Below are 26,943 nucleotides of genomic sequence, written 5' to 3' on the forward strand. Positions count from 1 at the left end.
AGAAGAATGGGATTACATATGCAGAGACTGAAATTACTTGCTTAGGCCACGAAGCTAGTCAAGGATAGAGGTGGTAACAAGCTGCATGTCTCCTGACACGCACTACTGTGCCTCAACTGTGAGACAGATCAGGAGTTAGAGAACACACGCTGCTGGTGACAAGCGATGGACTCACCAGTTCTGTCTCTTCATGTTTTACTGGGCAAGAAAGTGAAGGTAAGATGGGGTCTCTTCAAGACACCAGTTGCTCAGGAGCCAGCCAGCTCCAGTTGCCATCCAGTCAGCAGGAGTATTCACACCATCCTTCCTGCCTCCTCACTGGCAAATCCCTCAGGCATACAAGCCCAACCTAAACACTACCTTGCTATTTCTCCTTTCTACTCTGAAAACTCCTATGAAGAGAAGCATGGTTTTCTCAAATAAGCTATGCATGTGCAGTTCTCTACTTGTTTCTGACCCAGCCAGCTCAGCTGCGGTGTGACACTTCATTCAGCACATAACCAACACATATACATGTCACTTCACAGCTCTTAGTCTTAGTTTAATTCTTTTGACCATGCAAAAACCTGAAAACCATGCAAGGCCATTCTATCCCATCATTATTTTCTATCATGTCATTCCTGGGTTTTAAATTGCTTTCCTCACACCAAGATCACTTCACTCATGAATTCCAATTCCTCTAAATATACTAAGTAAAATGTCTGGTCTCTTACAAGACAACTGGCGTGAGAACAGGGGTAACTCCTGGTCGTTAGGAGAAAAGGCAATTAAATCCCTAGTTTTGTTACCCTTCAAGGTGGACTTTTTGAGCAGAAAATATGCAACTATTAATTACAGAAGCCCTAAAAGAAAGGAAAAGACAGCTAGAGTTGCTATACTGGAGAATGAGTGCCAGACCCCGCAAAGGAAATTAAAACAAATCACAAAGGTCTTAAGCCTCACAAATTAAAAAGTAGAAGCTAATGAAGTGAGGTCACCATAATATAATAATGATCGAATTAAAAACAGACAAAACCCCCAAAATACACAAGAGCTGAATAAAAAAAGAAAAAAGAGCTCAATAAAAAGTGAATCAGGAATTTCAAAATCCTGGAAGAGAAAAAAAAATACCACAGAAGAACAACATAAAGCTTGTATCAGTATTTTAAATAAGCTGCTTCTCTCTTTGTGCCTTGTACCTGAAAAGTATCAAACCCTGTATTTAAGTAATGTAAAAGGAGCAGGGAGAAATCTGAGTGCCTACAGGCCTAATGGATTGCAAACAAATTTCTAAGAAAAGAATACATTTTTAAAAAATTGAGATAAGTAAAAAATAAACTCTATTCACCAGAGGCAAGTTATGCCTCATAGAAACCTTTCCCCAGCAACAAAAACGAGTTACCAAGGAGAGAAGAAAATCACCATCACATAACTGAGAGAAAAACTGTAGGACAGGAGAGAGGCCAAGCCTGAGGGTTCTTGTCCACTGTTTGCTAAACACCTCAGCAGAAAGACTGAGGAACACTGATGATGTTTATTGGCAATGCCAAAGTTTGAAAGGATTGCCAACATGGAGAGGAACTACAATAGCACAAGCAAAAAGCTTCTGTGGTGTCTAGGCAGAAATGAGGAGACACAGAAAGCTATTAGTAAATAGCCATTGCCACTGGAGATTAATGACAACATCTGATGCGCTCACTAATTGCAAATGTCAGAGAGAGTCTGAGAGTCAGTTAGTACGAAGTCAATGACAGAATGAGTGATGCATAGAAACATGAGGAAAAAACCAAAGGTGACAGATCTGAGGATAAAGGTATGCAGCGCTCCATGCATGCTCCTGTTTTGAAGAAAGTGAATACTGTAAGAGATGAAGAAACTAAAAAACCAGATAGACTGTGTTACAGGACTAGCAAGCCTAGCACTAAAGAAGATTAGGAAAACAGTGCTGGTTTAGTTAGTATAAAAATTGTCACCTGAGAAAGAGAATACTAAACTGGAATGTAGTATTACAGAATAAGAGCAAATGAGTTCACGATTGGCTATGGAAACCCAGCTAGCTTACCAGCAGTAGTAGCAAGAGTTAAAAATCAAAGCTAGTTTCAAAGTGGAACTCAGTCAGTTTTGTGAAGGGGGATCATCTGATATGTTTGTCAGACAAAGCAGAGAACTCAGTTAAATGACTGATGATTTATAGCCATGTTCTTGTATTCCTGTGAACTGCCCTCATAATTCTAGGTACCAACAACAGATTTGGGAACATAATAAAGTATTTAGAAATATGCTTTGTAGTGAGGGAATGCCAAGCGAACTTTATAGTTGTAATTTTTTGTTCATTAAAGGGAAGAAAGTAAAATCTTACTATAAGACAATTCTTCAAAACAGCCTTTCTTTATCACCTCTCTCTTTTGAGCAAAACATCACTTTTTAAGGACAAATAGGTCACAGTCAATACCAACTTTCAGTCTTAAGTTTAACTTTGAAAAATTTACAAGCTCTCAAATTAATTCGGCTCTGAAATGCAAGTGATGTATGATAACAGTCAAAGCTTGAAGACTTCCCAACACACAAAAGCATTCAGGACTCTCTTCTGCCTAATCTTCTTTCTTAGAAGCTCTATTTTGCAATGTATCTTAAACATGAGAAGTGTCAGAAGAAAAAGTTTCAAGAGACCTGCAGTGAAAATGTGGAGTCACTCTGAACTTTCTCAAGAACTCTGAACACATACACACACAAAGACAAATGAAAAGTTTTTACTCTAATTTGACATATTTAATAAATTATTTCAAGACTCTTTTAATAATTTTCTGCAATAGAAAGTATTTTAAATCACTGCCACCAGACTTTCAGTGGCAGCAGTACATAAGAAAATGATGAATGATTTACACACAAATTATTTGTGACAAGGCAGTAAGTAACCTCAGCTTTCAGGAACTTTGACTTCCTGTCAGTGAAGGAAAATGTGTTTCATGACATCTTGTCTCTGAAGGCTTTCCAGCTTACTTGCAAGAAAATTTGCTAAGATTCTAAAAGTAAAGGGGACATGAAAAAGAGTTCCCTTTTTTGTTGTTGTCACTGTATAACAGGTGAAAGAAATGAAATTTAATTTTATCTCAACAGCTTTGGAGAAAGAAATAAAAAGGACACATGGGATGTGAATGGCATCACCATTCAACAAGTGAACAGCAAGAATTCACAGATCTTCTAGAGATAATGGTACCTTTTTTGCACTCTGTGGTACCAGAGCCTTCTACTATTACACCATGATTTTAAAAGCCTTGCAGCAATACTGACTAACACAGTATCATCTTCCTCCCCAACACCCCACTGCCACAGCTGTGCTAAGCACAGCTGCTAGAGCAGCTGCACTACTAATGGGATCAGAGAAAACATTATAAAGTTTTGAATATTTCTTATCTAGTTTGTAACAAACAGAGAATCATAAAGCTTGGAAAAGATGTTCAAGATCATGAAGTCCAACTGTAAACTCAATACCACTACACCACCATGCCCACTAAACCATGTCCTGAAGTGCTGGTTTTTGACCACCTCCAGGGATGGTGACTCTACCACCTCCCTGGGTAGCCCTTTCCAGTGCCTGACCACTCTACAAGTAAATACATTTTTCCAACCTAAACCTCACCTGGTGAAACCCAAGACAAACACTTCTCAATCTATCACTAGTTACTTGGGAAAAGAGACCAACCCTCATCTCACTACAACCTCCTTTCAGCCAGTTGTGGAGAGCAATAAGGTCTCCCCTCAGCCTCCTCTTCTCCAGATTAAAGAATCCCAGTTCTCTCAACCACTTCTCATAAGATTTGTTCCCCAGACCCTTCACATGTTTCAGAGTAAACCAGTAATGCTTATGCTGATACTGCTGTCAACCACCTTGTATCACGAAACAAAAGCAAGAAAAAAACACCTACATTGCTTCAAAGAGCAAAATATTGGAATGCAATCCCATTACATTTTGTTTACTGTGAAAATAAGGAGTGAAGAAGTCAGAGATAAAACAATAAAAGGCAAAAAAACCCAACAACCCTGAACAGAATCTTCAAATTAAAGCTCTCTGGAGCGTCACCACATGGAACCTCTTTCTAGTGGTATCAAGCAACAACAACAACACAATTTTAAAAGAAATTCTTGAACTCAACATGCAAAAATATCACATGTACTACTTGTGCTAAAGAAGCTTAGCCAAAGTATGTGAGCTTTATTTCCTTTTTTGAAAAAAAGACTACTGCTAAGAACAGTGTGAAGTGTCTTACGACATAAAAAAAAATAACAATGCCTACTGAAGATTATTTGCTTAGTGTAAAACATGCAATTTTCATAAGGTGGTTTATAAACTTGTTACACAAGTCTGCTCTGAGAATATTTAAAATTACTATCCTTTGAAATATGACTTTGTATGTACTAAAGAAACACAGCAGCTAAGCAGAGTTAGTGTTGGTACTCTTGTTAGTATAAACAATAGAGTGAGGCAGTCCAGAGGAGGGTGACAAAGATGATGCAAAGGCTGGAACACTTCTCCTATGAGGATCGGCTGAGGGAGCTGGGGTTGTTCAGCCTAGAAAAGAGAAGACTCCTGGGAGACCTTAAAACTGCCTTCAAATACTTGAAGGTATCCCACAGGAATGCTGGAGAAGGACTTTTCACGAGGGTGTCTAGTGATAGGACAAGAGAGAATGGTTTTAAACTGAGGGAGAGTAGGCTTACACCGGATTTTACGAAGAAGATCTTCAGTGCAGGGGTGGTGGGACTCTGGCATAGGCTGCCCAGGGATGCTGTAGATGCCTCCTCCCTTGGGGTGTTGAAGACCAGGCTGAATGAGGCCTTGAACAACCGAGTCTAGTTAAAGGGTATCCCTGGCCATGGTGGGGAGGTTGGAGTAGATGATCCCTAAAGTCCTTTCCAAGTTCAACCATTCTACGATTCCACGAATTCACTCCTTCTACTTGAATTTTTTACCATTAAAAAATGTATGACAAAGTCTTTCCAATTACACCAAGTGAATCTTTTTCTAAAGAAAGACACCAACAGCTTGCAATAACTCTCTTTTTTTTTCACCTGATAGGAGACCATGACAAAGTCATGCTCAGCCTTGCCTAGGACAGTATAATCTCAGCATTGAATAAGATGTGCTTGTTAGGAGTAGGAAAGAAAGCAACCTTCAAACATACAGTTCAAGACTGAAAAACAAATCTCAGAAGGACTTTGGTTAAGAATTGCAAAATCATATTCCCGCTTCACTTTTCTTCTGATCTGCAACAAGTCCCTTCCTCAGATGAAACACCTTCAGGGTCTTAAAGAGATGAATGGGCTAATCTGCTGAACTGTTTATTGCAATAATTTGACACAGTGACAAGTATGACTCAGGGAAAGCTCATTCTTCTTCGTTTTTCATCCTTTAACGCTTCAGAACCCCTCTTGGGCATCTTCCATTTGCTGACTACAAAAACCTAATTGTTCATCCTTAACAGGGTATCAAGAAAACAATGTGACTGATGCAGAAAATAATTTGTTGCTTTAAGCCAACACAAGAAGAATAAGTGGCAGAGAGATATAATGAAAGTAGCCCTTTATAATTTTAAGTGTATTAAGCACCAGAAATGATCTCTGAGTCAATCACCAGACTCATGACAAGAAGCAACTAGCTGCATCCTGTGTTGATAAAGTTACCTAAATTCCCCTGTCTGTTTTTTGGTGTATTGGTGTCTCCGTGTCTCCACTTTCCCTTCTTAACAAGGCTGCTTGCATACATGCCCATGGGAGTAAACAAGGATTGCAAAACACTCTGCACTCCTGGCATGCCATGTGGATTAGGACCTCCAGCTCATCTTGCTTATTGCCTAGGCTGCGTGCATTGGTGTACATGCACTGCAGCTGGGCTCCTGAGCTCTCAATTGACCCTACCTTGTGCTCTACTCTTACCTCTGCAGAGGGACCGATGTCTTCACCCACCCCCTTCAGACCTAGTTTAAAGCCCTCCTAATGAGTCCTGCCAACTCTAGTGCTAGGACTCTCTTGCCCCTTCTAGATAAATGCACCCCATCAGGACCCAGCCAGGCTGACACTACTAAAAAGGCACAGCACGTTGCAATTCCAGCTGCAGGACAAGCAGAAAAACAAGAAATGTAGGTTAAAGAGAGAAAGCAAAGTTTAAAAATAACTAAAAAGAAAATTTTGAGGATTTTTTTTTCCTTGCCTTGGCCATGGCACAGAGTCACATGAACAGTGGGATCTACACAACAGATTGGTCTTTCGCTGCTGACTGTCCCAACTCACCTTCCCTGCACCAGCTCCAGTGTTTTTGTGACTCTGGGCTGAACTGCTTCTGTGTTAAGTCAGCAGAAAACTAAGCCCAAAAAAAAAAGTGCAATAGGTGTCTGCCAGGATGTCATGCAAAAATACTTGAGCACAGGCTCAGCTGCTCTGGCAATGCAGGCTCAGTTTGATTCGCCAGTGCATCCACAGTAGCTTTACTGGAACTTTTAAGGGTCCAAATGAGGCCATATTGTAACTACTCATTTCAGCAAAACATCATCTTATGCAGCATTATCTCATCTTTCTCCTGTCACATATAAATGTTTACCCAGCCATTCACTGTCTGAGGGGAAGGAAGAGGATTTTTTTGTTGTACTTGTTTTCAAGAAAGACCAACTCACCAACTTAGTTTACCGTATGGCTCTATAAACAGGTGTGCTGGCAAGTGAGGGGTTGCACAGGATGAGAAACAAGCAGCTGGAAAACAGAGGTGCTTAAGCCAGGGCAGAAAATAAAAAATACCTGCATTTGTGAAAGTAGTGCAAGATCAGGCCATTCTATTCTCCTTAGTATTGGCTACACATTCAAGCAGGAGGTTCTGCTCTAAAATAACTATGACTGAAGTACAAATCAAAATAATAAATTACAGATACATGCAATATATAAAATAAATACATAACTGTTTAAAAATATCATTATCCCATCTCATATTGAGTGAGCCAGCATACAAACATCAAGGTATGTATCCTACCATACAGGAAATTAACTGCAGATCCAGTCAGAGATTTCTTATGTTCCTGCTTTAGATGAAGTTGCATAAGGCTGAGAGCAAATCTCATAGCTCACAGTCCCTAAAATGCGTCTTCTAGCCATGTAGTTGTGCCATTTACAGCATTTTCAGCACCTCTTGGACTTTTTCATGGATTTATGTAACTAACCTACATGGCAGAACATGAATCCTAGTGCTCATACAAGAACCTAATGAGTGCCAGATTCAATGAGAGGAAACAACGTGGCAAAAGAGAAACACAGAGCAGTGAAAATTTTAGCAGGAGAGTAATTTAAGCTTGTTTAGGTAGTTACAGAACTGCAGCATAGTTGCCCTGCACTCTTACTGTCTGAACTAATTGCAGGATGAGCTTTCCCCAGCCAGGGTTCAACATCTGTATGGGGTTCAGGTGCACTGAACAGAATGCAATGAAGCTTCCTACAACCTGCTTTGCTTTGTATCTTTGCAAGGCAATGGGCTTTCTCCCTGCATGGACACAACCCCAGTGTGAACTACTGCACGCTTCGTAGTTGTCATTTTAGACTTCAGTTATGTAGAGTAGGATAACATAGTATTTAATAAATTAGCAAGTGCCACATCTAGTCTCTGCCCCTGTGTTCTGACTAGAAATAATGCATTTTTTTAAACCATAAAACTTGTGGTAATTTTAACCATTAGAACAACCAGTTACACTTATGACTATCTGCCAAGTTTATCTAAGTAGGCTACTCTTGGAACTATTGCTTTTACTAATCTAACAAGAATCTAAAAGACATGCTGAAATTCTTTGCTCAGTGGAGCAAAGGCAGTGTCACTTTGATCTCAGTTTCACAGAGATTTGTGTTCTGTAGTGTAAAATATGAACTAGAGCTTTTAGCTGGCAACACAAACACACTTTTTTGTCTCCCAGCAGAGAAACTGGGGCCAAAGATGAAGAAAGCAAAAAAAGAGTCTTAAAGACCAACAGGTGGATAAGGAAAAAAAAAAGGCATGAAATTAAAAAGATACGCTCTCAGTGCCTCAGGGAAGCAGTGAAGGCAGGGGAATCCAAATCCAAGACAACACATTTTGGGCTCTAAAACTTGGACCAAGACTTCAGACTGCCGCCAACATACATTCATTCAGATGACACAAAACAGACCACCCACTTGAAAAGATTGCTAACTGCAGAAACAAAGTATGAAAGCCTATGAAAAATGTTACCTATTCCAAATGCTTTTGCTCTTCATTTCACAAAGCCATGCAACCACAAACATGGCTTAATGAAATATCAATTCTATTATCATTGGATGTATTCACTTTGTAAAGTGTTGTTACTTTGAATGGATGTTTGATTAGAGGGAAACGAACAGACCCTTCAGCTGTACAATATTAACACTGGAAGAAACAACTGTTTTCCTTGACATGATTGTGCATTTTAAAAAGGAAACAAACAGAACATATGCCCAGACTACCCTGAAAACCTCATGTTTCACCACCTTAGCTGCAATGCTTCATTTCCTTACACAAGTAAGCATTTCCCTAGCTAATCTTACTTAAATGAAAGAAGCGAGACCAGAATATTGAATCAAACTTTTCCCAAGAACGCTCTACCAAAATTTTATATGCAAATGTCCAACAATCAGAAGGGCAGAGGTTGGCAAAACTGACTCTGTGAACCGGCTTAAAAACTAGAATGCATACTTGGGCAGGTCAGAAACATACATCTATAATGATGAAAAAGGAAGAATGAGAAAACACAAATCACTAAATCTTACTTAAAAAAAGAAGAAGAAAGCCCTCAAGATAACGGAATAAACATTAATAGAATTTCTACCTGTTCAACTTTCTTGTTGATATTCAGAGAACACCAAAATGACACGTGTCTTAAGAGTTTTTTCCCAAAGTCCTTATGATCTGCAACAGGTCTCAATGTTGGGTTTTTTAATTTACTTTTTTGGTTACTTGTAAAGATTTCTGTGAGACATCCCTGTATCTTCTTGTTCATTAGTCAAGAAATTTATGTAAGAAACCTTTCTGTTGTCTAGCAGTAAATACATGGGTCGAGTTGTATCATAATAAAAAGCATACGTTCTGTAACAACGGAAACAACTCCCTCATTCTTTCTATGATTACCAATGTATTTAAAAATAAACAATACTTACAAGTGACTTGCTTCTTTTTATGTAATTTGGAGTAAAATATAGAATACATAGAATAAACCAGGTTGGAAGAGACCTTCAAGATCATCGCGTCCAACCCATCAACCAATCCAACACCACCCAAACAACTAACCCATGGCACCAAGCACCCCATCAAGTCTTCTCCTGAAAACCTCCAGTGATGGCGACTCCACCACCTCCCCAGGCAGCCCATTCCAATGGGCAATCACTCTTTCTGTATAGAACTTTTTCCTAACATCCAGCCTGAACCTCCCCTGGCGCAGCCTGAGACTGTGTCCTCTTGTTCTGGTACTGGCCGCCTGGGAGAAGAGACCAACATCCGTCTGTCTACAACCTCCCTTCAGGTAGTTGTAGAGAGTAATAAGGTCACCCCGGAGTCTCCTCTTCTCCAGGCTAAGCAACCCCAGCTCCCTCAGCCTCTCCTCATAGGGCTTATGTTCCAAACCCCTCACCAACTTTGTTGCTCTTCTCTGGACTCGTTCCAGCAGGTCAACATCCTTCCTAAACTGAGGGGCCCAGAACTGGACACAGTACTCGAGGTGCAGCCTAACCAGTGCATATATGTATGACATAAGCATATTTATACATGTTTCTGTGCTAGCTTAAGGGTGCTAGCATAAAAAACTTCACGTTTCATATAACTGTATCATTTCATGAGCATTGTTCCACAGGTGCTCAAAGTTTAACTTTAGGATTAATGTAAACCAACCTGGGTATTCAGGATATAGAAGAGAATGGCTGCAGCAGTGCAAAGGCATTACTATCACAAAGCAGCAATGTTCCTTTCATTTTATTAATTCTAAATATACCTAACAATTTTTTATAAAACTAGTTCACTGTTCAGTCACAAATTCATTTTGCCTGCAACCATAAAAATTCTACAGGTGTATTATTGCTTGTATAGGCTGAATTCCTAATGTAAGAACAGTCTCCCTACCTGCATGCCATCATGGGAACATGAGAGCCTCAGGATGAGGTTTTACAATGTAGCTGGAACAACCTAATGGCTCACTGCCGCCAAAATAAGGCCTATCTTCTGTTGTTCCTCCACACTGGCTCAGGGATACCTGACCTCTAGTTAAGCTAAGTTTGCTGAATCGGCAGAGAAATAATTAAGCAGGAAAAGAGAATTGTTTCTGTTTATCAAGAGAGGTCAGATGGATACTAATGCAATGAATTAAAGGACACTTGTTTCAGTGCAATCCAGTCATTTAGCTGGTTGAGCCATCTGGTGCAGTCTCAACATGGTGACATGAACACTTGAGACGAGGAGCAGAGTGAGAGAAGAAATGCTTTGGGGCTTTTTTATTAATGCTCATTTTAAGTTTATTATTAATATTAGCACAAAATGAAGTAGAATTCTTACTTTTCATTGCTATTTTATCACATCACTTACATTGCTGTTTGCCAACTTAACAAACCATAATACAATAAACAAAATAATTACTTACCTACAAATCCTTTCTCTCCAACTAACTTAAGGGCAATTTTATCAGCCAAAACAGAAGAATTTCCATGCGCAATGTTAGCAAAAGGTCCGGCGTGAACAAATACTGGCGTCCCCTGAATGATAAAAAAGGAGGTATAACTTTTTTAATGGATAGGTTAGAACACAAGTTCGGTACTCTCACAGACTAATCAAGATTATCCATAAATTAGAAGCACACAGAGTGAGTAAGCACTGTTAAGATAATTCAGGGGGGTTAGGCATATCTCAGGTGCTTGAGACCCCATTTACTGACAGACCTAGATGTCAGAACCTGCTTCATTCATAGAAAGGTAAGTAACTTCCACTTCTTGCCTAATCTTGTGCTGTTTCATATTTCCACTGCCCTAACGCTGTGCCATGCTATTCTGGCACATGTACTACAATCAGCACCAAGAGTGTTGCTGCAGGGAGTACACAAACAAGGCTCAGCTTCTACCCTGCTCTATCTTGTACTGCTCCCATTTTCCTCATTTACTGTAACTGCCATTCCTGTGCAGGCAAAATAGCCAGTGGAAGCAATGAGGGTTTAAAGTCAACAGTTAGGGAGCTGGACAGGGAGAAGAAAGGGGACATGGCTGAGGTGCAGTAAGGATGCTGATACACAATGGAAAAAACATTCACTGCTTCTGGCTGACTGCCTGCGAACCCTGGGTGCAGAGCCAAATTCCTCTACACTAGACACTGCATAAATATGCAAGAAAAGTAGACTCTGTAGCAGGGAGCAATCTAAACCAGCTAAAGAATAGAGAAGGAGTAAAAGTAATGGCATAGCAAAATTTGTCAGAAGCAAGCAGCTTCCCTGTTACTTTTTTTGGCAGGCGTGACAAGGAAAGGAGAAATTAGAAAATTAGTATCTATAGAAAGGGCTGTGGGTTAGGCAAGATGTATTAATTACTATCTTTTCTGCAAGTTGGAACATGAAATCAGAGGGAAGGATGTCACTTCAGCTGTCTTACTATAAAATGTTTAAGCAAACAAATTGTCATTCTTGTGTTAATCCTTTTGAAAATTCCTCAGTGATTAAAGAAAAGGAAAGCAGACTACTTCAGATTATCACAGCATCACAGCACATCAGAGGTTGGAAGGGACCTCCAGAGATCATCAAGTCCAACACCCCTGCCAAGGCAGGATCACATAGGGTAGTCTGCACAGGAATGCATCCAGATGGGTTTTGAATGGGTCGAGAGAAGGAGACTCCACAACCTCTCTGGTCAGCCTGTTCCATCAATGCTGCTCATACATTATGTAGGAGCTACTGTCAACCCTCAAAATTTCAGGCCAGCTAGTGGGCAATCTTCCTCAAATTTTGACCAGAAAGACCAGTTTAGGAGGACGGTGTTGCAGGGAACAGCTGCAGGCCACACCCAACAGTCACATGAACCACCACTTGGAAACTGTTAACCATACAATAAAAACTGGTTGTTCCCCTCCCACCACCAGTATCTTAAGAAAACAATATACACAGACAAAAATGTTGGTGTTTTTCATAAACCACCAGAACAATTAGATTACAGGCACTGAAATACTTGTTATCATAGAAAACAGATTTTTGTGTTTCAGTAACTGAATGCAAATCACACAAGATATATCAACAACAAGCATCTGTTCTTATTGCTTCCTCTAGAAGAAGTAATGTATAATCAGTTGTTTTGTTCAGAGCATAGATAAGTAATTTGTACCCATTAGCATATCTAACTTCAGGTTTGTTCTCAGAAAACAGGGGATTTCATTTTTAATTTTATCAATTTAATAATTTAATCAAGAATGGGAAGAGGACAATATGCACACATATGGGCAGGGAAGCTTCTCAAAAGAAAAAAAAAAGACAGTAAAGCTTCAATTCAAAGAAAACTGCCTCATACATATTAAAGAAGAAACAGTAGAATGGGAGAAGAAAAAGTAAATAAAACAGAAATCATGCCCTCTAACAGAAGAAATGATGCATATTATTATCACAGTAACACATTGACTTTGTAGTATTTACTTACAATTTTGTTTTTGTTTTCTACCTGCTATTAACCACAAACTGCAATACCAATTGGAGTTTTACATATTTATGCCCAAATTTTAACTTGAACTACGTATGCCTTCAAAGCTTCTTACAGGATTTAGGCATCGAAAACCTATCTCAAAGAGCTTATAATTTACACGAAATAAAATGGAAGCTACTTCCACCAACTTAAGCTTTACTTCCTTAAGACTTTAACACAGTATTTACCCTCATACAAACAAATTAAGTGCAGTTTTCAGCTACCAGATTTAAATTCATGGCATTTCCCATAATTACAAAAACATTCAGGTTGGAAAATACCCTCAGGATCATCAAGTCTAACTGATAACCCTACTCTGCGTGGTTCACCCCTAAACCATATCCCCAAGCACCACATTCAAAAAACCTTTAAATACATCCAGGGCTGGTGACCCAACCACCTCCCTGGGCAGCACATTCCAATGCCTGACCACTCTTTCTGTCAAAATGTTTTCCTAATGTCCAGTCTAAACCTGCCCAGTTGCAGCTTGAGGCCATTCCCTCTTGTTCTATCACTAATTACCTGTGAGAAAAGACCAGCACCAGCATCTCCAGTGTCCTTTCAGGTAGTTGTAGAATGTATGATGAGGTCTCCCCTCAGCCTCCTCTTTTTCAAACTAAACAGCCCCAGCTCCTTTAGTTGCTCCTCATAAGATTTATTCTCCAGGCCCTTCACCAGCTTCCTAGCCCTCCTCTGCACTCACTCCAGCACCTCCACATCTCTCTTGTATTGAGTTGCCCAAGACTGGACACAATACATGAGCTGTGGCCTCACCACAGCTGAGTTCTGATTTGTGCTTTATTACTGGCTACAATTAATTCTAGTCTTTCAAACCCTCAACTTCTTGTGGCAAGCAAGTACAGGGTTGCTATCATTACAGCCCAGCACACACCTGGGCAGATGTGTTGTGTGGAAGCACAAACACAGATAAGGGTGGCCCAGCCCACACAGAGGCAGCTATGCAGAGAAGGGTCTCCCACAACATTCCCTGTGCAACTGTGATTCCAAGAATTCATCTACACAATACAGATAGGACTGACATTTGGATTGTGGAGTCCTACACTCAGAATATCAGTAGCTGACAGGTCCTCTGTCACTAATCTGAAATCCAAATGTGCTACTAAACCACTGACACAGACAGATGCTCCCCTGGAACTCTGAAATCCACTAGACGAAAAGGAGGAGTTAATTGGTCCTTTTATGAGGGAAATTCTGGAAGAAAAATACAGTTTAGGTACTGAAGGGACCTAACTCCAGCAGAATCTTGGGAGCCTCAGGTACAATCTGGAACAGGGACAATAACATCTTGTCAGGCCAGCTTCAGTAGCTCCATATCAGCCTATTTTCCTTCCACTTTTAATAAACTACACGGAGAAACAAACACTGGCACAGGCATGCATTCTGTTGACTGTTTTCAGTCCAGGAAATTTTCATAGAATCAATAAGGTCGGAAAAGACCTCAGAGATCATCAAGTCCAACCTATCACCCAACACCTCATGACTAACTAAACCATGGCTTCAAGTGCCACATCCAATCCTTTTTTGAACACCTCTAGGGACAGTGACTCCACCACCTCCCTGGACAGCCCATTCCAATGGCAAATCACTCTTCTGTGAAGAACTTTCTCCTCACCTCAAGCCTAAAATTCCCCTGGTGCAGCTTGAGACTGTGTCCTCTTGTTCTGTTGGTGGTTGCCTGGGAGAAGAGACCAACCCCCACCTGGCTACAACCTCCCTTCAGGTAGTTGTAGACAGCAATAAAGTCCCCTCTGAGCCTCCTCTTCTCCAGGCTAAACAATCCCAGCTCCCTCAGCCTCTCCTCATAGGGCTTGTGCTCGAGACCTCTCACCAGATGTTACCCTTCTCTGGACACATTCAAGTGTCTCAATGTCCTCCTTAAAGTGAGTGGCCTAGAACTGGACACAGTACTCAAGGTGCGGCCTAACCAATGCAGAGTACAGGAGCACAATGACTTCCCTGCTCCTGCTGGCCAGGATACAGGCCAGGATGCCATTGGCCTTCTTGGCCACCTGGGCACACTGCTGGCTCATGTTCAGCTGGCTGTCAACCAGTACCCCCAGGTCCCTTTCTGCCTGGCCACTCTCCAGCCACTCTGACCCCAGCCTGTAGCACTGTGGTTGTTGTTGGGGTTGTTGTGACCAAAGTGCAGCACCTGGCACTTGGACGTGTTAAATGCCATCATGTTGGACTCTGCCCATCTGTCCAGCCTGTCAAGGTCCCTCTGGAGAGGCCTTCTACCCTCTAACAGATCAACACCTGCTCTCAACTTGGTGATATCTGCAAACTTACTAATGGTGGACTCAATCCCCTCATCTAGATCATCAATAAAGATACTGAATAGGATTGGGCCCAGCACTGATCCCTGGGGGACGCCACTGGTGACTGGCTGCCAGCTGGATGTGGCACCATTCACGACCACTCTCGGGGCTTGGCCCTCCAGCCGGTTCCTAACCCAGCACAGAGTGCTGCTGTCCAAGCCAGGGGCTGACAGCTTGTCTAGGAGTTCACTGTGGGGGATAGTGTCAAAGGCCTTGCTGAGGTCCAGGTAGACTACATCCACAGCCCTCCCCACATCCACCAGGTGGTCACCTGATCACAGAAGGAGATCAGGTTGGTCAGGCAGGACTTGCCCTTCCTAAATCCATGCTGGCTGGGCCTGAGCCCTTGGCCATCCTGCAGGTGTGCTGTGATTGCCCCCCAGATGATTTGCTCCATAATCTTTCCTGGCATTGAGATCAGGCTGACAGGCCTGTAGTTTGCAGGTTCCTCTATCTGGCCCTTCTTGTGGATGGGCATCACACTGGCCAGTTTCCAGTCATCTGGGACCTCTCCGGTGAGCCAGGACTGGTGGCAAATGATGGAGAGCAGCTTGGAGAGCTCATCTGCCAGCTCTCTCAGCACCCTAGATGGATCCCATCTGGTCCCCAAATTTCAGCAGAAGAATATAAACCCTGAATGTCAATAACTATCTGAAGTTATCTGGCTGCTAGAAGGATATTTATAATACTTACTATCATACTCTCCTCATCTTTACTTTAAAGCAACACAAGCAGGCTATTGCAGAGAAGCCAGCCTGCAACTACAAAGAGCTGTCCCATAGAGCAGCTGCTCTGTCACATATGATGTAAATAAATAAGGCAATCGGTTCATGAGGGAAAAAATCTGTCCTGACAAACATGGATAAACACTGTGAAATCATTACATACATTTCTAACAAAGTGATCTCAGTTCTGAAGCATTTGATATCAGTTCTGAATCCTACATTTATTCTAGGTGGAGTGGCCCACATTTCTCGTGTTGAGATTTTACAGTCAATCCTGCATACAAAACATGGTCAATGATTAACACCTGGAGGCATCATTTCAAGTTAGCCCACCAAGAATTCTCTTTAAAACCCAGCAAATTAAAAAACACAGTTTACATGTGCAAAAAGTGCTGACACATGTTGCCAGTTCAATTCCATCCTGGATTGGCATTGGTCATTTCTGAACCTAAATGTCTTTTTCAGTGTACATAGGTGCCCATATAAAGCTGGTGCAAATCTAATTATTGCTGTTGGAAGAAATCTCACTATGGTAAGTATACAACATTCCTCTTATAGGCCAGCAAGGCTTTGTGTAGTCCCTGATGGCACTATGGCAAGATAGGGTACCTGGGAGTCTTTTTCTGAACAAGAGTAAACAGGCAAAAGGACTCTCCTGTGTTCCTGAAGGCACAAACAAGAATATAGAACGGCTTCAGTGAAGCCATTCAAAACATTGTGTTGTGGGAATCATCACAGACACATACACATAAAGGAAAAGCATAAATTGGAAACATCCTTAGAAGAGTAAGATGGGAAACAGAAGGAAATCTATTCTTCGGAAGCCAAACTTGCCTTCCAATGTGCTCAGAAGCAGCTTGTTTTCAACAGACGGCAAAATAATGACTAAAGCTAGAGTCTCAGAGAAAAAAAAATATCAACACAACCCCCCCCCCAAACAAACCCCAAACAAACCCCAAACAAACTAACCCAAAACCCCAAATAACCCCAACACCCCTTCCCAACACCAAAAAGGTATAAATGCAGATAGAGTTGAGTTAACATAATCAAATGAACATTAGCTAATGTGCCTTTAGGAATTTGACCCTGGCTTGAACCTTTAAAGTTAAGCATGGTCATTGGAAAGTCGCACAAGCTCCATGTGTTATACGAAAGCTGGAGAAGCAGGCATGATAAGCCATACTCACCTCTAAAGTCTGCATTAGTGTGGGCTTAATCGCATCTTTCATCAAAACTGCCAGAGCCCCTGTTACCCCCTAAAAAATGAAAGGGTCCACATTAGTCCAGTCTAAGGTGTAACACTTTTGAGTTGCACTTACACTTAAAACAGGTAACAAAACCTTATGCTTCAAAGATGAAAACGAAAGTTTGCTCATAAACCATAAAGGACAAGCTGTGTTACAGTGTTGCATGAAGAATTAACTTAGATATTACCCCAAGTCTTCTAATATACTGTATTTAGAGAGTATGCAAGAACTGTAATGATTTTGCTCTGAATACACTTAAAAGACAATAGATAGTTCTTCCTATTTCATGAAGAGACTAGAAATGAAGTTGTGTTTAGGTGATCAGCATGAGGATGCTCATGGGAACAAAAGATGAAGGAGAATCAAAGGCTACCGAGACCTAAGAAAGCATCATAGGTGTATTAATTTCCTGACAGAATCAGTAACACAAATCAATTGCTAGCAACAACCAGAAAGAGTTTTTTTTTTTCAAAACTTGTACAGTTATATATGTAATAGACACAGGAAAAAAGCAGAAACAGAGTTGACTAGGAGTAGATAATGAACAGATCACAGGGCTGTAAGAGGTGCCTTGTGGTGATTAGAAGACAGCAGGAATTGTGTGAAATGGTGCGTAACACTCCACCCTAAAACTTTGGCTGGATATTAAGCATAAATGTCACACTGAATTTAAAAGACAGTCACTACATTCCTCTACATTAAATTCAATATGCTCACCTTAGAAAAAAATGGCTATAGCATGTACATAGCACTATATGTCTAGAAAACACAAGTTTATATTTTGATTTATAGATTTCAGTTTATTCCTAAATTACTCTGATTTTGCAAAAAAAAGTGTTTTGTTTTGAAAGAACTAGAACACAGATATATATTTGAAAATGCAACAGTGTGATAAGCAGTAGCTCATTCCATTGAGCAACCAAACTGAAAATCAGAATGACAATGAGACACAAAAGTATGTAGCCATAAGTACATTGATTTATAGACATTAATTTTCCCTTTCTGAGCATCATATCTGAACACACTTCAGAGGAGAATGAAGCAGAATGTTTGGCCTCAGACAAAAATGGACTGAAACAAAAAGTGTAAAACTGATGTGTTTCCTTGCGGGGAGTGACAGAAAGAGATGGTTCTTCACTCTGGCCCCAGATGACCCACAAAGAGGCAGTAAGAGATACTGGTAACAAAACAATCTAGTTTTCCCTCTTCTGAATTAGTAAAAAAATTAAATTTTCATTCCTAAATACGTTAACTTTAGCAGTTAGGATCAAAACAGAAGGAAACATTAGCATGTCAGCTCTGTCAGAATGGCAAAAACTCCATCATTCCTGTAGAAGCAGCCTTGGTGCTATGTGGTACCTGTTCCCAACTACTCTCATTTGAATCCAAAGCTGACAAGGAAAATATGTTAAAAAGGCAGATTAAATTATTATTGCTTTTCACTTTATAGCTACAGATTGGCTTAATTGGTAAGATTATAAATGCTGTATTTTAGATAAAGAACTTAAACCAATAATTTCACAAAGGGTTGTACAACCAGCATCCCCATACAATTTGTTCTCAACATAACAATTCACCTTATAAAATGGATTTGATTCACTTCCAAATCTGAAGCACTTACAAAATAAAACAGGGAACACCCAGGCCACCTCAAATTAATTATACAGAACAAATTTCAAGCCTAGCAAATTCTTCATGAAACTTGAGTTTTGAAATCCTATTAATTTATCACAATAAATGTGTTTTTTCTTGCTAATCACAGTGCAGAATTCAAATTCATTAAAAAAAACTCTGAAAGATAGCTTGCAATATGGTTATTGCATAGATTTGTAAGCCTACTTTTTTCCTGCTCTTTGATCTGTTCATTAGTGAGCTTAGACAGAAGTTCTCAGACCAGAAATGATGGTTGTCACTAGCAGCTAGCAACACAAAACTGTAACAGATACCTAAGTTGTTTGTCTTCTGTTTCATGCAAAGCAGAATCGTGGACACACACTAATTAGGAGTATCTGAAAGGAAGATTGGTTAATTTCACATTTTGTTCCTTTATCTAATTTTCAGTCATCATACAGCATAAGGTATTCATCATTATGCTAAAAAAGAAACAGCTGCTGATAATGTTCAGTGCATGAACACAGAGACAGTTTACAATCTTATCACATAAAAGGCAATCGTGGTAACAATTGGACTTTCTGGAGTGAAAAAGCCAAGTAAAAATTTTACACCAGATCTTCCAGCTGGCCAGTGGTAAGGTTAAATAACTGGGCAGCCACAGGTGAGCCCTAAAAGCTCTTGAAAAATGTGCCCAAGGACAGACAAGGCTTAACTTATGCCAGCTGTAGCTATCTGATTAGGAGTTTCTGTTGTCTGCTTCATGCCAGATGAAGCCACCAGCTCATTCAAAGCAAATACACAAACAGCTATTCATTGCTGCAAACCATGCTGACTGGAAAGAAAGTTTTGGAGAAGGAGAAAAAAGTATAAAATCAGGACAGCTTTTTTTTCTTCTCTCACCTTCTGTTCAGAGCGGGACAGATGCAATATTGCCCCAAAAGGGGCAAAAGAATGACCCTCATGCAAATGCACTGGGTAGTCATGGAAAGTTTAAATGGAAAAGCAATTAACATATTACAAGAACTACAAAGCATTAGTGATGAGCACATCCAAAGCATACAGAGTCCCTTTATACTGCACCAAAAAAACCCCCAACACTTCCCTTTTCCCCACCTGGGGTGCAACCAAAACCCCCAGGGATCTTTCTTCCCCACATTGCTAGGCTAGTCTCAGGCTGGCCAGGCCTGAAACTGCCTCCCCCCTTCCTATCCTGACATTAGGCCTCAACAGGCTAGAGAGGTCTGAGATACTTCGACACCGTTACTCGGTAAGAAAGCATCTCCTGTAGAAGCAGAGAGGGGAGAAAGAGAAAGACAATGACTTTGCAATCAGATTTACAAGGGTGCAGGATTTATGGGTAGAAACATGCTATTTCATGTGTCCACCCACTAGGCTGGACACCCTGGACACTGGAGGTGTAATTCTGTGGCTGCAGTTTAGGAGGCACCCAGCCTAAGGTGCCCCACTCTCCTAGAAAACAATGTCTCAAATGCTGTCATCTTTGCTTTCTGATAGTTTTTCACCGATGTGATAAAAAATGTGAAACATAAAATACTTCCTACTCATTTTAACATTTTGGGGAACTTCATCTATATTAGATATGCATTCTGGACACAACTCATTGTATCTGAAGATGAAAGCAAAGAAAAAAAGATGTAAAGCTTCCACTCAGTGGACCTAAGATCATGCCTGCATGGTTCTTAACAGTTTGGTGTCAACAACACTCCGTGAAAGCTAACCAGACAATAAAGTTTGCTTATCTATTTGCCATGACTGTCAGAATAAAGTCTTCATTCCTTCATATCCCTAATCCTCCAGACATCTAGGAACTAAATCCCACAGCTCACTCGAAGTCCTTTGTATGATTCTCAAAGCTATTTAAGGAATTAGGTTCCCATTTCCATCAGAGAAGATAAGTGAACTTCTTATAAAAGAATTAGAGACTTAGACACGTACACACCAATTAAGTGTGAGGGTCCAGAGATCTTCCCACTAATTCACAGTCAGAAGACAGAAGTAGGACTCTGAATCAAATGTATGTGGTCATCCAACTCTCCCAGGTTCTCTCCTGGAACTGATTCCAAGTACTTCTGAAAATAAAATCCCTTCCATCTATCCAACAGCCACTGGGGCAGGTACGCTCCCCAGGACAGCAAAGATCAGAGAGCATAAAATGTAACACAGGAAAGGCAAACATAGACAAAAAAATCAAATACTTTCATAACAACTTCCAGTGGTGCAGCCTTTGAAGTCTATCAAGAGTGAAAATAAAAGCCAGCATTAGATGACAAGAAGGTGATTAAGAGCAACTACTGTGAAATGAATAAGGATTACACAGATTGAAGGAGAGAAAAACTCTTTTCTTTATAAGAAAAATACTAAAGTACTTGTAACTTCCCTTCATTTGAAACTACAGTCTCTAATGAAATGATAATATTTTTCTGCAGTATCAGTTCTGTGAAAAACTGAAGCCTGAACTGTAAGCTGAGAAGAACTACAACTACACAATGTTTCTGATGAACCAGAGAACAGAATATATTCAACTGACAGATCATGTATGAAAGTAAATATGAAGCTTTTTTTTGTCTTGAAAAATCTTGAACTACAACAGCGTGGCACAGAACATACACTAAGAAAAAGTCTTATTTAAAAAGAAAATATTTTTCATAGCTGCTGAAATGCTGATCTAGGGCATACATGCCCATTTCATTTCACATAAAGATATGGCATGTGTCTATCAAAATTCTACTATACTGTGAAAGCCAAAAAGCAATTCAGTCTTCAAAATACTGTACAACAAGCACCACATTTTGGCAAAGACTTCTGTGTGTTCCATTACAGAGGAAAGATATTTAATCTGCTACTCTTGTGAAATGACTCCTCTCAATTCATGAAATATTCCATTTATCTTTTTTCTATTACTTGTAGCCTGTCTCTGCATCTGGTTTGTATCTGCCAATGTGCATTTTAGGTTTTACAATTTTATTGTTATAAATATATTGCATATAAAGTAAAAATTAAGAGCAATTGTGGTTTTGTGACATATATTGTATGTACATCTGGAAACAAACCACAGAGAGGAGTTTAGTGGTTTTGGTTCATACAGATTCCAAAGAACTAAAGACTACTGTCAAACATTGAAATTTGCATAACATCATTCTGGGTAATGTATATAAAATGTGAACCCCAGAATTTTTTTCATCAAGAGGTAGGAGTAACCACCACCCATTACTCAGGTTATGTGGTACTTTCCATGATGAAACAGCCTTTAAAGTTTGCTAAAACTATATGCAGTTGCAGTTCTTTGAACTAGATTGCTCCATGTCAAATGGCTATGATTCAAGCTTTTAAACTTGATGTTTTTAAAATTAAAATGTAAGTCAAAATGATTGAACTGGCTTTGGACTAAGAGTACACAAAACCCAAGGTGGATTTTGTGTTTGTTTGGTTGTGCTGTGTTGTTTTGTGTTGTTTTTCTAATACACCTCTCTTGAGATCCTTCCTTTCTGAACTATGAAGCTTCACATCCTGTCTGGCCTTGATTCAAAAGAAGGATGAAAATTCATGAAGAGAATGGCTTCACATCAAACCTCTTACCACATCTGAAAATTTGGGAAAACAAAAATTACAGCTGACAGTTACTCATTAGTGAATGCTTAGCCTTGTCATATTCCGAAAAGTTTTAGCTGCAGTATGTAGTGTGCTGACAGCCTAGTGTGTAACAAGTGTATCTGCAGTCTGCAAACAGGCTGGATCAGCTCTGGGTCAGGATGCATGGACCACAAGCAAAGATCTCATCTCCCAGATCCTACAAGAATCCTTTCCTAGTACATATCAGGAAGAGCTATAACCTGTGCTGTCCAAATGAAGGAAGGGGTCAAAAGTTGGTCTTGCAGAAGAATAACAACATAGGCAGCACAAGTAGCAGGGAAAAGAGTAGATAGAAACAGTGGGTTTAATTGCAAGCTGTTCAGACTGACAGCCTGTGGGAAGAAACCAGGAAGAGAGATTAAATGCTTCCCACTAATTAACCTTCTTTGTACATATTAATTATGATTATACATCTCCTGCTGTTGTTTCCAGAGGATTCAACTTTATACAATACGCTTTCACAAGTGCACTACAGGTATTCCTAATCTCTCTCTCCTCTTGTATAAAGTAAGCAGTATTTGATAAAGAAATCTCTGTAAGAAAACCCACAACTAATTTCCTTTTTTGAAATTTCTTAAATCTCAACAGCATGACATGAGACTTCTTCACCAATATTAGTAGATCTCCAGAAATGAACAATAGTTCCTGTTTTCAGATGAGACACCAGCACACATGAGGAACAAACTCAAAACTTCACCAATTTTGGACATCCAAACTGAGACAACATAAAGTAATTTCTTCCAATTCTAGTTCTTGACGGTGTTTCACTCTTCTCATAGATTTTGGCTGTATATCTGCTGTGTATCAAGTCAGACTAAGGAATGCATAACTCCTCTGCAAACTGATTTTTTCAGAGCATGCGACTCACCATCACACAAGCTTTGTGAAAAACACAGGAACAGTATTTCACCTCTCTGAAAAGGTGCTTTTCTGCCTTAACCATGAAATCACCTTCCTATTCTTCCCATAGTTCTCATCCTCATTTGTAATGCACTTCACAACAAAGACGACTGGAGTTTCTGCACTTCATGATTGAGAGGTGCACTGAAGCCCTCCCTGTGCATGGTATGGAGAACCCACAGAAGAAAAACAATGCAGCAGCTTAGTTGCAGATTGTCACAATACTCATCTTTGACTTCTGTGGCTTTTTTAGATTGGTTGGGTTTTTGGTTTTGTGGTTTTTCTGGGCAGTTCTTCCATTGTATAATAGAGAACACTGCTTTAAAGAAGAGCTAGAAACATCTGTTCAGCACAAGTGACACTATCAAATGATTGAGATGCTAAGCATAGCAAGTCTGTTTCAAAAAAGGTCAAAGAAAACTCAATTAGTTACAGACATTCTGCTGAGCAGTATTTTTGTTTTAGGGACACAGTGGAAAAATTGTGAAGTTCTTTGCGTGTTGTTCAGCATTTCAACCTTAACGCTGTATTTCCACAGAGCATCTACAGATGAAACAGACTGCATAAAAGCAACCATTTGCATTTCAAGTTGATTAAGTGGTTGAAGACACCTTGAATATTTTGCAATATTAATAAAGTATCTTCATGCACAGTATAATCAAGATTAAAATAATTTATTTCAAATGTAGTTTTAATTCTGACACTGAATTACAATTTTTGCATATGCATTGTAAGGTAACTAAGTTCTCACTCCTCTCCATTTGGCCAAGACAAAATTATGCAACCGAAAAGGAAAATAAAAACTTCAGTAGCTATAATATTAAATGCATTTCTTCATGTCTCCTGCATAAATGGGAGTAGTTAATTTGCTTTGAATTTTAATCATGACTCTACTTAGAAATTTTGGTACACTTATTTTAATTTCAATCTTAAATCCAGGCAAACTAGATAGTATGTTTTCATTTCCTTATTCAACTGGAATCCATTAAGGCTCTGAAGGTATTTCTGGCCACATAAAATGGACAAACAGGAAAATATATGCAGACTGTGCGATACAAGCAGTCACTGCCAGCACGGTGGCATGAAAGCACAGCTCCAAGACATATCACAGTTATTAAAAGGCTATATTCAGATGACAACAAAAAAACAAAAACATAAAGGCAAAACACTATCACATTAATTGTATTTAGGGTGTGCTGACAGTCTGCAACACATGAGCTTAATTTGGCAATTAAGCTGCAGAATTCAAGTAATGTAATGTAACAGTGTGCTAGTGCCATCACAGTGAACCTACTCCTGGCATACAGCTTAGACTGCAGAGGTTAACTGGGAGCTTCTGGTGCAGCCAGAAGCTGTCATACACAAACATGGGTGAGCTTCCAAGGACTGTTTACTGACTCAAAGCCTGATTATAAGGGTTAGAATTTGATATAAAGGAAGAACATATTGACCTCTTTTAGAAACTGAAGTAGGGAATGAAGGAATAACAACCAAATAATGAAGGTAAGGAAGAAAAAGCCATAGTAATGTGAAGAGATAACCCTGACCCCCAGGCACTATCAGCAACATATGAATTAACAATAAGCTTGTTTCCATTTTGATTTAGTGGTGTAGGCATTCATGTGGTAACTATCATTGTAACATATGAGCATACTTTACAAGTACAGTAGCAAACATTGCCAGATCTCTCAAATAGGAGCCCATGCTTTGACTCCCTCCAGCACGAAATTGGTTTGCCTTTGTAAGTGCAGAAAAACCATTCAAGTAGGTTATGGAGACCAGAGACTTCCTGAACCAGATGCTACCAGAGAGGTGGAGAAATGAGCTCTACATCTTGTTCTCATTGTGAAGATATTTTGGCTCAGAACAAGATCTATCTTCTATCTGACTGTGCTGTTCAAAGCAAAATTCTTGGCATGCACCTGCCTTTTTAATGCTTCAAGAGGCAAAACAAATGCATCAGAGGTTATTCACAGGTCTACAGCACTGAACATACCAAATCCTCTGCTGTTACTGGTTCTCCTTTCTTGTCGTTAGCCACCACCATTCTCCCCAATCTCTCCTTCATATCTTGAAGGCTGGTGCTAAGTGCCAGGATGGCCATGATTTCACTTGCAACAGCAATATCAAACTGAGCCTGTGAAATAAAAATAAGAATCATGAACCAAATCAAAGTCAGGTCAAATACGTGCAGGGAATCATCAAGAATAGACTCAGGGAAGACATACTGGAATTCAAACAAATTCTGAATTGTAGCCTACAGGTTTTGAGATAATTCAGACTAGATTAAACATTTTGTTTCTATTCTCATGTTAATGTTCTCCATTACACTTATTACACTTGAGGACTGGTCTTGCAGAGCACTTAGCCCCCTTGGCTCACGTTATCCTTAGCAGAAGCTCCCTGAAGGATCAAGAATTTTCTGTGGCAAAAGAGAAAACTGCCAGATGTGTTTTGAGCTTTGCTGGCATGAGCACAACACTGTATTTTTTGTTTTGATTTGGGTTTTTTCCTTCAATGCTCTCCAAAAGTTTTTTATACTTGTTTCAGAAACATTCTTGTTAGATTTGATCATTCTCTTTGTATATAAACTCAAAATTTAGAGTCTATGCTGCTCAGTCTTGTGCTTGAGCTATGATAATGAAAACTATTATCTTTGCCCCTCTTTTTTTCTTTAAATTAACAAATATATGTTAAAAAATAAAACCAAACCAAACAAACAAAAACCCCAGGAATTATCTTGCTATCAGGTCTATTGCTGTCATAGAAATACACTCACACTGTGAAGTATTTAAGCAAGAGCTGCAGTCCTTACTTTTCTTTAAAAGTCTGAAGTATACACTAGCAGTATTTACACTGATTTACTGTTGAGTAAAGCCCAGGCCACATGCTGTCAGAGCATAAGAGAAGAGAGCGAAAGACACTAAGGTGTTATGTGACAGAAATGCAAGGAAGAAGAAAGCAGAAAACTGCAGCTTCTTCAGTCTCCAATCCCAGCAATTAAAGTCTTCGTAAAAAAATTAGTAATTGGCATCCCACTGCTACCTGTATAAAAAAAGCCCCAGGACTGTTTCTGTGTCAGACCTCTACCAGTTGTATCCTATACTAATACCAGAGGAACCTGTTGAAATTGAGGGCTTTGCCCATTATCAGGAAGCATCCACATAAGAGAATGGTTCAATGTTTACCCTACCACTCCCATCCAATTGCCTAGTACTTTAACAGCTTATTCCCTTTTAAAACCTGTGTTCCTGCTCTTAGATTCTGTCTTGACAGCTACAAAGCAGAGCAGCCCTATTCAGGCTAACCTCTGTGTACCTGCACGTTTAGTCAACACTTCTGAATACACTCAAGCACTTACCTGCATTGGGCACAGACAGAAAACCAGAGAAACCCCAAAATTAATCCTGCAATTGAGATTTTTAGCATAGGGATTCAAATGAAATGAAGTTACAAAGCAGATTTTCTGCACTCCCTGAAGTAGTTCCATACGTAGCAGAATAGCTGGGTACACAATGAACAGTGTTAGCAGTGTGACATGTAGGCTACTGTCTTCTCTGAAGTTAAGAGTGTCCCTGGCAGCTCATTGCAGCACATGTAAGACAGGAAATATGCCTGACAAATCTATGCCCAACTTGTATACTGGAATATTATCTAAACAAGAAAAAGTTTTTATTAACATTGTTTATATAAACCCAAAAGGACAAGAAAGAATCCCAGGTAGATGCTCAAAGAGTGACATAATATTTAATAAAAAACTCAGGCAAAAGC

The 26,943-nt window shown here is 39.8% G+C and overlaps 1 protein-coding gene across 1 annotated transcript in view; it reads right to left on the reverse strand.

The window, feature by feature from the left end:
* Window positions 1–26,943, reverse strand: part of MTHFD1L (methylenetetrahydrofolate dehydrogenase (NADP+ dependent) 1 like) — a 153,729-nt gene that overhangs the window by 78,370 nt on the left and 48,416 nt on the right. Inside the window, exons 18-20 of the mRNA XM_054162707.1 lie at window positions 25,169–25,309; window positions 16,948–17,016; window positions 10,629–10,740 (exon numbers count right to left, since the gene is read on the reverse strand). Of these exons, the coding sequence (XP_054018682.1) occupies window positions 10,629–10,740; window positions 16,948–17,016; window positions 25,169–25,309 (322 nt within the window). The remainder of the gene's footprint in view (window positions 1–10,628; window positions 10,741–16,947; window positions 17,017–25,168; window positions 25,310–26,943) is intronic.

This window comes from Dryobates pubescens, chromosome 6 (assembly GCF_014839835.1).
Source record: "Dryobates pubescens isolate bDryPub1 chromosome 6, bDryPub1.pri, whole genome shotgun sequence".
Taxonomy (NCBI): domain Eukaryota; kingdom Metazoa; phylum Chordata; class Aves; order Piciformes; family Picidae; genus Dryobates; species Dryobates pubescens.